This window comes from Phaethon aethereus (assembly GCF_964289735.1).
Source record: "Phaethon aethereus genome assembly, chromosome: 1".
NCBI lineage: Eukaryota > Metazoa > Chordata > Aves > Phaethontiformes > Phaethontidae > Phaethon > Phaethon aethereus.
This window is the reverse complement of record NC_138575.1, coordinates 161,689,940-161,704,686: the sequence shown is the minus strand read 5'-3', so window position 1 is coordinate 161,704,686 and position 14,747 is coordinate 161,689,940. Positions and strand designations below refer to the sequence as shown.

The following is a 14,747-nucleotide window of genomic DNA, read 5'->3' as shown; positions in this document are numbered from 1 at the left end:
TCATTCTATATGGCACGGGAGCATCTGACTGTTGGAGATTAATTAGTAATTAAGAGTTGGTTCAAAAACATCACAAGTTCAGAGAAAAAAAGCAACCTAATTATGTTAGCAAATAGTTAGAAATATAAAATTCAGTCTCCTGGGACTTTCTTTTGAGCAGGAAATTTAAATAACTTTATTTTGAACGTACCAAATTGACCCCACTAACTAGATGTAATAAACAAATGGAGATATTTAAACTGACATTTGAGCAGTGTCAAAGCCTTCTAATCTTGTTCTGAGTAGATTAGCAGATAAGTGCTAGCTTTCCTATTCTGGGATATCTTCCAAGGCAAGCATGAGGACTGCTGATTTCATTTAACTCCGAAGTGGACAACACTCTATATTTAAATAATGCAAACCATTTTCATAATTCTTACAACAAGCTACCAGTTGACAGACAGTGCTGGGATAAAAAAACCTCTCTGCTTGGCACTGTATCTGAGGGCAGAAACTACATTTCTTCTGCTATTCAATCAGAATGTAAAACTATAATGATTAGCATGGTATATGTAGTTTCTCAAAAACACAGAGTACATCTCATCTGATCTAATCCCAGAAAAACTGACTTAATAAATCTTTTTTGAAACAAGGGCTATCATTAGATGTTTCAAAGACTCAGTAACATATTTGTAGAATTAAATAAGATAGTGGCAAATAAATCCAGAGCCAGCTCTCTGTATCCCAGCAGTATTGACAAATCTGCAAGTATTTTGGTATATTGTTGGGAGAAGCTTGCCAACTATTGCTACTCATTCAGTTTTGCTGTATCTGTCAGTGATAATAAGTCCATAGAGCTGCTTTCAAAATAGCTCTTAAATACTTGCCCAAATGCATCCTTATTCAGCAGTCCCTAGTATGTTTAATGATTCTGACTTCAATCCAATTCCAGCACTCAACACTGCAGAGAAGAATCCCTCTAATATGATTACCTTGTAGGACATCAATCTAAGGAAATCTTCAAAACTAAGCTTATAAAACAGAAGAGCATTAGTGCTTGGCTATCAGGACTGTAAACCTCTAAATTAATGATTGTTCTGTCACTCCATTCTGTGTGACTGTGAAATGAAATAAAAGCAAGCTTTATCTTCAGCATTAAAACAGCAATCCTAAGCCTATTACACAGGCAATGATGGAAAAGTTTTCAGGTTTTATCCTCACCTAGGAAAGCCAGAGCCGTGAAAAAGCTTAATTACTTTAAGTGGCAAAAAAATCCAAAATGGTGATTAATTAATCCATGAGTACCTCATTAGATCCCTAAAGCTTCAGGAGGCACCCAAGCCTTTCCCAATGAGGTTTCACACTGGAACAATTACAAGCTTTGGAGGCTTTGCACCTCATTATTTACCTTCCCTTTCCTTAGAAACGAGGGTTGCCAGTGACTTATGTACATTATGCACATTCAGCAGCATACTGGCAAGGCAGAGTTTGCATATGTAACATACAGCAGCCAGAGCCATTTGCATTTGAAAGAAAGGAGAATTTCTGTAGCAAATCACTTCCTCCAGCTGTGCTTTAACAGCAAAGAGTAAGCCAGTTGTCTGTAGCCAAAGACACAAAGTACATGATGGGTTTCGTGCTGTGAATCCAATTTAGATTCTTTGCCGAGGAAAGAACCTCAGCCTGGGAGTCAGAATTTTCAATGCACTGTCATTTTGGTTCTTCCTTCTGGCTAGTTTAGACATATCTCCTGCTCTGTGAGCTGACTCAGAGTCCCATTCCTACCTGCCTGACTACAGGCCCTGTACAAAGAGGACAAGCGAGCAACAGAAATCTCAAATTAGGGCTGGGAGCTGCACATTTTAAAATTACATACTGATATGCTGAACTTTGCTTAAGTCTTTGTGGATCGAAGCATAACGTCTTTTTATGTCCCCTTGACAATATTAAGAGATTTTGTTTACAAAGATTCAAGAGCTTCAAAAGTGCTATTCAATAGTTGCATTTGAATGTAATTATTAAAAGGCATATTCATATTTGCTGTTATGTAAGAAAAGTTATGGAATCTAAAAAATTTTTTACTTACCTAAAAAGTTTTTACTATTGGTTGCCCATTTAAAAATTGTTACCGAGCTGACAAGTCACATTTACCAGTTCCAGAGTGATACTTGTTCTCAGTCTTGTACTGCGGTATGCTAAACATGACTTTAGCCTCAGTTCTGTCTAGTGCACAAACAGACAGCGCACAAACCTTGTCCTGTTTCTTCCTGACGTTCACATCTTTGATGCAGAGCATCATCACCTTTTAAATGCCTAGCATGACTTATTTCGGTAAACTCTGATTTCTGCATGGACTTGAAAATGTCATTGAAATTTGGTGCCTGAATAATCTCAGCCTTGTTATACCATAACTGCATGAAATCGGGAATTTAGCTCACCTTATATTAGGTGTCTACCATGTTGGTAGAGAGCTATGTGTCATAACGTACCATTACAGCTAGTGGGGGTCAGTTTAATACAGTCGATGCTGCCTGGGGAGCAATTAATTTCATCCTGAAGTGCACACCTTCATTTGATCACCTGAAAGGCTCTCCAGACTCCACTCATCGTATCATTAGCTGCAATGAGAGCTTACCCACGGCTCCTAAGCCAGGCACTTAGCTTGCCTACTCCCAAAAACAGGCTGAGCCTCGGGTGTCACAGTTTGCCAAAGTATGAGGAGTCAGGCCTCCCCAAGGCCGCTACAAATTTCAAATTTAAATCATCTATGTAAAGACGGAGCTAATTATGTATAATACACGTAGACAAACTTATGTTTTACCTCTGTCCTGCGACACCCGAGCTCTGAAGCGCCTCTCCTTGTGCCTCAGGGCCTGCGAGCGCCCTCTGACACGGAGCAGCCCCAGGAACCGCCCCAGCCTCACCGCGGGTTAATGAAGACAGTGTATTCCCTCTATAGGGGCTCCTATAGGCTTCGCCGTGTACCGCTGGGGTCAGCTGGTGGCGATCCCGCTCCCTGGCAGCGAGCCCGGCGGGTGAGCGGAGGGGGGGGGGGGGGCGAGGGGAGGGCAGTGGGGCCGGGCCCCCCCGTCCCCCCTTCGCGCCCCCCCCGCTCACCCGGCGGGCCCGGCAGGGGGCGCCGTCCGCTCGGCTGACGGCGGCGTTTGGCCCATCGCGGCCGCCTTAGCCGCGCCGTCCCCGGCCCGCCGCGGTTCCTCGGGGTCTGCCCGGCCTCTGGGGGGTTCCGCCAGCGGAGCCCGCTGCGGCTGGGCCGGGCCGCGCCTCCGCCATGTTCACCAGCACCGGTTCCAACGGGCTCTGTGAGTACCGGCCCCGTCGACAGCCGTGGGAGGGAGGGGGGAGGGGGGGGGGAGGTTACGAGGCTGCTGCCGCCACCTCCCCCGGGGGAGCCGCTGGCCTCGCTCCGCCTTCCCCGCGGACGCGGCCTGGCCTCGGCTTGACTTTTAAACTGGGGCTTTACCGTGTCTCCCGCGACGTAACTGCGGGAGGCTCCGCTCCGCTTCGCGGGCTTTGCTGCCTGGCCTGGCCCGGCCCGGCCCGGCTAGCGGCAGGGGGTTGTGCTGGGCGGAGCGGTCCTCTTCCGGCACGGCTGTCCCGCAGCCGTCTCCCCAGCTCTGTGCGTGTATATATATGTATCTACATACGTAGATATAGATCTACATGCCTGGATATATATCAGAGAAAGAACTTTTTTTTGTTGTTGTTTTTTTAATGTGAAAATTACTGTTTAAACCAGTTTGTTGGTAAGACAAATTTAAGGATAAATGTGTTCCCAGCTCTATTTAACTTTATTTTTACATACAGTGTATGTAAATCATTTTGTACCCCAGTTCTACCTGAACAAACTTCACAGGCATTGCGAGTTGCTTCCGAGCTTCCTTACAGGACAAAGAATCTGCTGTGTTTAGAAACAGAGATGAAGAACTGAACTGGCTGCTGTGTGGACTTTGGCACTACGAGCTTCAGAGCAGGCTGGGACAAATGACAGTCAAAACTTTGCTGACTGACTGCGTGCTTCACACAAAATGTAAATCTGAGTGTGAAAGTACCCTCCAACTAGGGAGGAATAAGTCTGGCATTTAAGAACGGTTATTAGTTGGAGCTGCATTCTGTTTGAGGCATCCGAATGAGGGGGTATGGTGGGTTGACCCTGGCTGGAAGCCAGGTGCCCACCAAAGCCGCTCTATCACTCCCCTCCTCAGCTGGACAGGGGAGAGAAAATGTAATTAAAAGCTTGTGGGTTGAGATAAGGACAGGGAGAGATCACTCACCAATTACCATCATGGGCAAAACAGACTTGACTTGGGGAAATTAATTTAATTTATTGCAAATCAAATCAGAGTAGGGTAATGACAACTAGAATCAAATCTTAAAAACACCTTCTCCCCACCCCTCCCTTCTTCCCAGGCTCAACTTCACTCCCGATTTCTCTCCCTCCTCCTCCTGAGCAGTGCAGGGGAACGGGGAATGGGAGTTGTGGTCAGTTCATCACACGTTGTCTCTGCCGCTCCTTCCTCCTCAGGGGGAGGACTCCTCACACGCTGCCCCTGCTCCAGCGTGGGGTCCCTCCCACAGGACACAGTCCTCCACGAACTTCTCCAGCGTGAGTCCTTCCCACAGGCTGCAGTTCTTCACACACTGCTCCAGCCTGGGTCCCTCCGCGGGGTGCCGTCCTTCAGGAACAGACTGCACCAGCGTGGTCACACAGGTCACAAGTCCTGCCAGCAAACCTGCTCCAGCCTGGGCTCCTCTCTCCATGGGGCCACAGGTCCTGCCAGGAGCCTGCCAGCAAACCTGCTCCAGCCTGGGCTCCTCTCTCCATGGGGCCACAGGTCCTGCCAGGAGCCTGCCAGCATGGGCTTCCCATGGGGTCACAGCCTCCTTCAGGCATCCCCCTGCTCCAGCATGGGGTCCTCCCCAAGCTGCAGGTGGAGATCTGCTCCAGCGTGGAGGTCCATGGGCTGCAGGGGAATCTCTGCTCTGGCACCTGGAGCATCTCCTGCCCCTCCTTCTGCACTGACCTTAGTGTCCGCAGAGTTGTTTCTCTCACATATTCTCACTCCTCTCTGCAGCTGCAAATGCTGCTGCCATTTTTTTTTCCCTTTCTTAAACATGTTACCCCAGAGGCGCTGCCACTGTGGCTGATGGGCTCAGCCTTGGCTAGTGGTAGATCTGACTTGGAGCTGGCTGACATTGGCCCTGTCAGACACAGGGGAAGCTTCTAGCAGCTTCTCACAGAAGCCACCTCTGCAGCTCCCCTGCTACCAAAACCTTGCCATGCAAACCCAATATAGGGTGGGAGTATTTTTGCAGATGGTTCTGGTAACAATATGCATGATTTGCAGATCCAGATTTTTTATTTTTTTCCCTCAGTAATAGATACTGTAGAAGGAACAACCTTTTTTTGGTCGCATGTGTCTATGTATAACGCTATGTGAAAGCAGGTGGGGTGAAAAGTATCCTTGTTTGGCCGAATGGCTGAAAAGTCACAGTCAGTATTTAAAAGTTTTTCCAAGATAGGTCCATCAGAAGGATGAGTGGAAAATTGTAGTCATAATAAATGTATTTGTGCTAGGAGAAGAACCTAGACAAGATGACAGTTTGCAAAAAGTAAACATTTTACCTTTTTTTTTACTTTTTCTTCTGGAAAACTGATACAATGTACACTTTTAGTGAACTCACCGGTTGGCCTTAAGTGATTTTTCACAATAAGACTTGGCTGGTACAGATTCACTGACAAACTCTAGTAGAGGTAGGGGGTTAGGTGGCAGTGACATATGCTCACTTAGTGCACAACTGTGGCAGTTTAAGACATCACAGTGCCCTCAGACTTCTGTTCCTGTCTTTGTAGCAGAAGTGTTTGCTACAGTAGCAGCATGTATGTATAGGATTCAGTCACTAATATGCGGAATCTGATGGTTTAGGCAGTTAATGAAGGTGACTGCAAACCCAGCTGTCTGATACTGCATCAGGGAAGTGTCCATGTTCTGTTCTGCCACTGGGTCTTGGGAGCAATAACCTCTGACAGGAGAGCAATGACAAACAGTTGTTGGGGCACAGCTGGTGGATAAATGGACCTGTATCAGAGACCCTAGATAAAATAAGCAGACACCTGGTTCAACAGCGATAGGAATGATCATGCCAGGTCAGACTGAAGGCCTGGTTGCTCCTTTAGCTCCTGTAGCTGTCCTGATTGTTACTGTTCTTCACTCAGGGCAAGCTTGTTGTTGCATTATTTACAGTCAGTTGATAAAACGGTCCTAAAAAACTTCATCTAGATTTAGCCATAAGTAGACCCTGTGGCTGTTTTTGTTACATGGATCTTTGCTTGGTTGATGGCCAAATTTTATTTCTGCCAATATACCACTACTATGCTGAACAAACAATATTTTTCAAAGTTACTAGCAAGTACAAACCATTTCTGTATTACTTACCTTGAGCTTTATGGATCATCTCTGTACTATGGGTGCTAGTGGATGCTACACTATGAAACATGGCTACACAGAAAAGTTCATTTCATGCCCTGGCTCTGTAGTTCAGTGAGGTGAGTGATATTATCTTCATCCAAGGAATATTCAAAACTTGAAAGTTCTTTACCACAGAGTCAGATTCAGGTATTCCTTGTAAGTTTGACCGCTTTGATTGAAGTTAGACTTTCTCATAAATAATGCTGGAATAGCTGGGCCTGTCTAGTGAAGTGCTTGACTTTGTCCATGTGCCTTTTAAGGAGATGTCTCATGACTTTGAGCACTGCAGTTAGGATGAGTTCTTACACAAAGTGTTTCTCTAGTATTTCTTACCCTAGTTTAAGAGTTTCCCGGTATAAATCCTCTGCCCTAATTCTCCTGTTCAGTACTCTTTAAAATCACATGTGTAGGCAGAGAGGTTTTTGAGAAATGACGTTGAGAGAGACATATATGAAAGCAAACTCCTCCAACAAACAAACGGTCCAACGCTAGGTGCATGTGAGCCAGTTCAGACAAGTAGGTCCTTTGCTAGCAGTGATATGCTGAATTCCAGGCAGGTAGTGTCAGGTGTAGCAGATGATGACTGTGTTGGGAGCGAATAACGCACCTGCTCAGTGCATGACACACACAATTTTGGATGAGGAGATGTAAAAATACACATACCTGGTACATGTTTACAACTATGAGATCTGGAAGTCAGGAAACAAGGAAGAAAGCCATTTAAAGGGACAACGTTTTCCCTTGTTAAGGGAAACTGTTTGTGTTGACTCAAATATTGGAGGAGCTGGTATGCCCTGGGGAAAAAAAGCTAACTGCTCTGGATAGTAGGAAGCACAGCACAGGCATACTCCAGTTACTTAGCAAAATGCTAACCCGGTTGACCTGACTTGTAAAACAACATCACAGTGTGTTCAGGAAGCATGCTGCAGCAGCTGGCTTTCAGGAGGGGCTTGAGAGGTGAGCTGTGGTGCTGGACCCAGACTGGTTTCTTGTGTTGCAGTCTGCCAGCAACTCCAGTCCCATGAAGAATCCTGCTGAAATGCTTCAGTGGCTCCGTAAAGGATTACACGAGTGTATGAAGACTGACACTGGGCTGGGTGTTTGGTTTACTGTAGTGCTGCTTAGCTCTACTTGCTGCTTGTTCTCCAACGTGCTGCATCCCAGGAGCAAAGTATGATACGAAGAAGGTTTTCCATTATAAGACACCAAGGCCTTTCCAACAACTTAAAACTGTAAGACCAACACCAAACTTTTCTGCAGACATTGTAATATCTCCTCCCAGTATTCTTCATGCTATGGACAATACTACACATGAGTATAGTAGGAAAGCCTATTAGAGCTAGTCTTTATTAAAGTAAAATCCAAGTCCATGTTTTAAAGCCTATCCATTTGCTGTATCTGGAAAATATTTGACTACTTTCCCTACTATACACAAGCTACTTCATGTAGTAGTAAGGAGTAGAGTCCTTTGAACTTGCATGTAAGCATTTCTGCTAATGCAACTTATGCTTTCACCTCTTCGTAAACCTTGTAGTGCAGTGCTAGCAATTTGTTAAAAATCCCCAAGGCAAGAAGGGAACACTGCTCATCTGTTTGCATAACCTGCAAGACAGAACTGTGTTGTGCGCGGGTGTCAGGAAAATAATAAAGGTATGTAAGTTGGTGCTTTGTGGTACAACTGAAAGAAAAATGAAGTATGTATTGAATATATCAGACTTCTGTGCCTAACAGTATTATGCAGTACAGTACTATGTGGGAAAACAAATTAGCTTGTACATCAGCATGCCACAGTGCAACCTAGTTCAAAATCTTGAGTCCTGGGAGTGGCATAGCCACATCAGTTCAATTAGCCATGCAAAAATATAGCTGTGCTGCTGCAGAGCTAGTTCATTTCAAACTAGTGTGGGGATCTCCACATGGTGTTGTGGTGTAGCCATACCTGATATTTCTGACAGTGTATACTAATAGTAGTATGGTAGTATGCTCTGTGGTTGGGAGGAAAGAAGAGGCTGCTAAACAAGGTGAGCGTTTTTGTTAACTTCAACCTGTTCTGTTTTCTATTTCTTTTCAAATGGTCCTTTTAGAAACAGCTTTTCTTCTTTTTTTGTTTTCATTTTGTAGCTCCTCATTCTTTTATAGTTTGACCGAGGCTAAACCTAGCAGTTTTCTAAACAGTAAATGTATAGGTAGCTGATTTGATTAGTCTTACTAGTGCCTTTTAAAAATAGACTTAAAACATGATCATGGTTGATTTCTTATTGACTTTCTTAGTATATATAGTAATGTTATTCGCCTCTCAGCTTCTGCATTAGGTTTTTAAGCATTCGATGAAGAACTTCTTCCTGCAGTGATGCTCTTGCAGGCATCACGATGATTAACTGCCAGAGTACGCTGTGAAGTGGCAGTCTGAACACAGGATCCCCTTCCTGTGCCTGTGCCTAGACCAGGGGCAAGAGCTGCTTTCCTGATCCAGAATACTTCATTCAGTCATGTAATACTTTCAGGCAGCAGTAACTTCACTGCTTTTGCGTGGTCCTCTGATATTGCACTTTTTTTTTTCAAAGGATGAAATATAGAAAAATACTTACATTGGATTGAATAAACACTAAAAAATCATCATATGGTTAAATTCCATCCCACGAGTCAGAATGCAATCTCCTGGTGTTTTCCAGATTCCTCAAGGAGTATTACACTGCTGTCTTTTTCTCTCCGTGGCATGCTCTCACTTGTTCTCAGCTGCTGTTCAGGACTCAGTGTGTGGTTATAATAAAGACAAGCTTTACTCCTCAGATCTAGTAAGATTGCTCCAGCCTCCCAGAAGCACACAGAGGTGTCTAGGAAGCACTTAAAATGACTTTTCAGATTTGAATGTCTGACAGTGGGTTTCATCAACCGTTACAGTAAAGGAGAAGCAAGGTTTCCAAACATTCAGGATGAGGTGTTCATGCTGCTGTTTGATGTGTAAAAAAAACTTGCATCTGAAGGGAAGACAGTAGGCAAGAGTCCTTGAAAACTGACCATTTTGAAACTTCACTGTCAGTTGGTGAACCTGCTGCAGGTTCTTCTTCAGATTCTTTTTTCTCAAAGCAACCAGCCAAAATACAGATTCCACCAGTGCATTTGGGAAGTACTGTGCATTCAGATGTGCATCAGTTATGGTTTAAAAGATTCACAGATCATGTGTGTCAGCATTGAAAGGTGATTTGTGCATATTTCATGCCATTATAGTAGCCCCCAGCAGTGAATTTGTCTGTGTGAAAGTGGCATGTCTGCCTCATATCAGCTGGGTTTGGGAAGTTTGCAGGTGATAGTGGGGAAAAAAAGCTGTTAACACAGCATGTTTCATCTGCAGCTGTGGTGTAAACTCAGTAGGGAACACCACACAAAATGTCCTGAGCTAATTTGAGCTTCTGCAGCCACTGCTCATCAGCTGGCGTCAGCAATGAGGTCCTCTCCCAAGTCAATGCTTGAGTCTCAGGCCCAGAATAGCTGTCCAGGAGGTGAAGATGTTCCCTGAAAAGCCGTTCTGAAACACTAGCTTGGTCTGGCTGCCAGTTTTGACATGCTTATCTGCTGTGTCTCTTCATCCATGAGTGGTGAGCAGGAAGGGAACAGAAATTAATTTCAAAAACTGTAGCTGTTGCTGCTGCCACAACTTTTGTATTCTTCTCATTAGTGCAGTGGCGGCTTCTGAAGCTGCAACTACCCGAGCATACCCATGCCATATACCTCCCTCTCTGTTTGTGGCAGACGGATACATCTATTCTTCAACTCTCTGTACTTTGAAAATGGTACCCAGTATAGGTTGGTAGTACATGTTTCCATCCTGCATGTTGTTGCAAATCCATTGGATTAGAAGTTTTCTTTCTAAATTTTACTTTACATTCTAAGTAAGGAATTTGACTTGGGTGTCAGAATGCCCGATGGTGCAATATCTGGGTTAGTCATTTTTGGCCTTACTGGTTGAGACATTCCACAGCGGTGGGAGGGTTGCTTCTTCACTGGTGACCTCACAGCAGCCCTTGAATAAGAATCTATAAGCTGTTGAGGGATAAAGCAAACTACTGCATTGTACAGTGAAACACTTGGAAAAAACATTTCAGGAGATGCATTATTTATCTGGAAGAGTTTAGCTTTCTCAGGTTTGCTGGACAAGAATAAACTTACCAACCATGATGACATTTTGAGAAGCTTGGGAGTAGAAGTTTCCATTACTCATGTATGTTCCCTGTGGGTGACTGTCACATTAATGGGTTAGTTACTTCTGTGGTTTTTCGTTTGGTGACACGCTTAAAAATAAGTACTTTTCCTCTATAACAAGGTTTAAAGTGTTTAAGCTGAAAGCTTAAAAGGTGGCTCATAATAAGAACGTGCATTCACACTTTTGTAGACAACAGATAAGGTTGTGTTGCTTGGTTATTTTTGAATGCATTCAAATTAGGAATGTACGTGACAGGATAAAGTAGTTCAAGTGTGTATTACCTGTAATGTAAAAATGATCTAACAATACGAAAATGACAGTAAAATCTAAATATAAATATTAAACCTATATAGAAATATATAGTCACGGAGGGAAATATAGTGATTTGCTTGTCACTTATTTTGGTAACATGATCCTTAATGTGAGAATTATTTTAGGATTAATGAACTCTTGTAAGAAATTATTTAAACTCATGAAATAATGTAAATGTATTTGATACTAAAATAGCAAGTTTTATCAAACTTTGTTTCAGAAATGTCTACTGTTGTAACTACTACTATTGTGCTGATTTAGGTTATACTTTCAAATATCTTTTGTATACTGGTTGTAAAACTGACCTTTTCACATTAAGAAATGTTAATTTAACTAAGTTAAGTTAACTAAAGGAGCACTGGCTGAGGTTTCAAGTGAATATATATGTGTTTTGTGTGCACAGTAATTTGCAGGTAGCTCCAGCTTCTTTTCTCCCCTGGTGTTCTACAGTACTCTGATGGCTTCAGATTTTTTTGAAGCGTCCAACTAAATCAGAAGAACAAGTAATTTAAAAAATGGACATCTAAAGACCATAGACCTTATTTTTGGAGAGAAAAAAATCCAAAGATAGATATTAAATTGAAAGGTGAATAGTTTTCTTGCATTAAAAAAAAAATTAACCCGGCTTTCTGCCCTCCTGATACATCTTACATAAAAGTAGAGTTTATGGTTAGCAGACTAACATCAACCTGTGTCAACCCAAGTCACGGTCTCATTTCTATAAAAGGATTGTTCTTCAAGGCATTAATTGCTTGAATGGCGTAAGGAAAGCGAGTCTGTAAATAATGAACTCAAAGGTATAGATTGTCGACTGAAAGAGGAGATTTCAGTACAAATTTACATTACGATGCACATAGGAAGAGATCTTTTCTTCATATGGTGAACATCAGAAAACTGCAGACTTCAAGGTGGTGTGAACTGAGAACAGCTGACAGTACCCATCAAAGTTCTTGATGTTATCAGTTAGTACCTGGATGAGGATTATGCTTAAATTATGGACTAAGAACCTTATTTTCGATGGCAGTGGGATTGTGCCATGATTAAAATCTTGACTTTGGTGCCTATTTCCATCTTCCTTTTCTAGCAGTTCACTCTTCTAGTGTGCAGCAGATGTTGAAAGAATCATTTATGGTAGTTAGGTTATCTGGCTAATACTAAATGTTTCCCGTATTACACTTTTTTAATGCAGTTTTGTTCTTCCTGTGTTCTTACTCTTTGCTTCCCATTAGTACTTTTAAAGTAGTCTTGTTGCTCCTTTTGTTATCTAAGAATAATGACAACAGATCTACAGATTTCATAATACCCTGCAAAAAAGCAGTTGTCTGAAAATTAGTAAGTTCTATGCTGTAACGGATGTTTTGGAAGGAAGTAAATGTGATTAAAGTTGCATGTGTGCAAAGAAATAATATTTCAGAGTTTCTGTATTGGCTTGAATTGTTGGGCAAGAATTTGTGTTTTGTTGCATCAGCTACACCAACAGTTTAGGATGAATTGCTGGGTATACTCCTGCTGGATATTCCACTTGGCGGTTTTTAGTAGATGTGTATTGCAGATTTCTCAGTTCTCTGTTTGCTTTCTTCTGAGTGTCCTTCCTGAAAGTCATGATAGTAGGGGGAAAGAAGTTCTGATTTCACAAACATCCTGATTTTATTAATTTCTTTATTAATAATTGTAATGATTGAATGGAAGGAAGATGAATCTCATATAAATTAACTTAGATATGTTTCCTTGAACGGTGGATCCAAGTGCGGTGAAGAGAAAGTCAATTTATTTAAGCAGTTGCTGCTTCATGGCGTCTAGAAAAAAAGCTAATCTTAATCCCTAACACAAAGGAAACAAAGGTATTTGTTTTAACTAGATGTGCGTGTATATTTTGCTAGCAAAAAAGAATGATTGTTTTATTTCCTGAAACATGACTGAGCCTTAGGAGGACTTTATAGGAGGGTGTGACCTCTATAGATGCTGAGAGCTTAGATTTAATTATAGCCAGACAATTAATTTCATGAGCAACTGTTGAAAACAAAATGTCTGATTAATATTTAACTGTCATTAGTATCTCTAAAGGCTTCCTTTGGTTGGTGTGTTTTTCCTATCTATTTGCAAGTTGTTGAGAACTTGGGAAGTTGTTGAGATAAAAAGTCAAGGTGGTGCCACGGCTCTTATGTTTTCCAATCACCTGTTTAAATATGTCACTTTTTAAATGTGAGAGACTTTTCTCTAAAATGGCTTTTTGCTTGTTTGATTTTTGTCTTTAAGATAAAGCACCTTTGTCAAAGAGTCTGTTACTAGTCCCAAGTGCCATCTCGATTCTATTGACTCTGCTCTTCCAACATTATCAGAAGTTCTTTGCATATAACCTACAAGCTATAAAAGAGGATTTTCAGGTAAGAGTCAGTTCATTTTGTGTGGAAAGAGACTGCAATCTGTGCTCTTCTATGCAATTTTTTTCCCCTCAGTCTGTTTCTCCTCTGGTTCTTTCCCTTTGTTCACTGTAGACCAGTTTGTTTGTACCTTTTATTATGTCACCCCAGTATGCTACGTTTTGGAAGAAGTTGGAAAAACTGATCTGAAACGATCAACACAGCTTTTCACTTCTTTCTTTTGTCTGGGAAATTATTTGGTTTGTAACATTTTTCCTTCCAGCCACTGGCATTTGGAAGCTTGCTGTGAATGAAGAGTGATTCAATTCATGTAATAATGGAAGTATTTTCATACGAATGTCAATATTTTACTGTGCTTAGTTTTTGAGGCGGAAGAGGGCTATTGTGATCAGGTACTCTGATTATGTATGACTAACAACAGAGACCATAACTTTCACTCGGTAACTTCTGTTGTAGTTAGTTGTGTGAAACTAAAATTTGCCTGTTGAATAGAACTGCTGCTTCTAATTTGAAGATTCCAAGTGATGGGGGAGTTTGTCATGCTCCTCAGTAATCTGCTGAATTGGTTAGTTATCTTACTAGACATTTCTTGCTCATTCCCAGTGCAAACTGAGATACTTTCTCTTTTAGGTATTGCACCTTGTAAGATTTTGTTCTCAGTTTAATTAAGAATCCTCCAGTATCAGTTGTAATTAGCAAAATAATGCACTTAGAAGTGATTAGATAAGTTTGTGGAGAATTGTTTTTGGGTTTTTTTTAATTTTTGGAAATGATAAACTACTGCTCAACAGGGCCAGCAAATGCCTCTGTAATTATCCTACCCCACATGTTTTACAGTTGCATCAAAAAAAAGTATGTAGTCAGCTTAATGTCTTTGAGGATGTCGGCTGTAGCCTGTAAGTCTTTAAAGATTATAAGACCTAGCTAGTGATACTCTGTGCTGTTGCACTGTCTGTGATCCTTCTTGTCAAGAACAAGAACTTTATTGTAATAATGTAGATTACAACTCTGCAAGAGCACTGCTCATATTTTCCAAGTGTCTTGCTAATGGTGTGCAGCAAAAATACATAAATTAACCTCTACCTTTTAAAAATGTTACAAGCAACTGTTTGGGCGGGGGGGGAGAAAGTCTGAGAAACTATTCAAGTTTTAAATGGAAATTTTGTGGGTTTGGGCTTTGTTTGCTTATTTGTTTGTTTTGCAGTTTGTCTTTAGAAGAGTCATCTCTTTCCATTTGTTTATCTGCTGAAAAACAGTAGTAGCAGTGTTTTAATCAAAGAAACCATCTTTACTGTGTCTTAAGCATAAACATTTTCAAGTATCTGTAGAAGCTATGATACTTTTATTGTGGTGCTTTGGGGAATTTGTCGGTTTGTGGTTTTTTCT

General features: G+C 41.9%; 1 protein-coding gene across 1 annotated transcript in view; it reads left to right on the top strand.

Annotated features, from left to right (window-relative positions):
* Positions 1 to 3,268: 3,268 nt before the first annotated feature.
* Positions 3,269 to 14,747, top strand: part of UBAC2 (UBA domain containing 2) — a gene marked incomplete at both ends in the record, with an annotated part of 97,975 nt that continues 86,496 nt past the window's right edge. Inside the window, 2 exons of the mRNA XM_082006429.1 lie at positions 3,269 to 3,299; positions 13,237 to 13,364. Coding sequence (XP_081862555.1) covers positions 3,269 to 3,299; positions 13,237 to 13,364 — 159 coding nt within the window. The remainder of the gene's footprint in view (positions 3,300 to 13,236; positions 13,365 to 14,747) is intronic.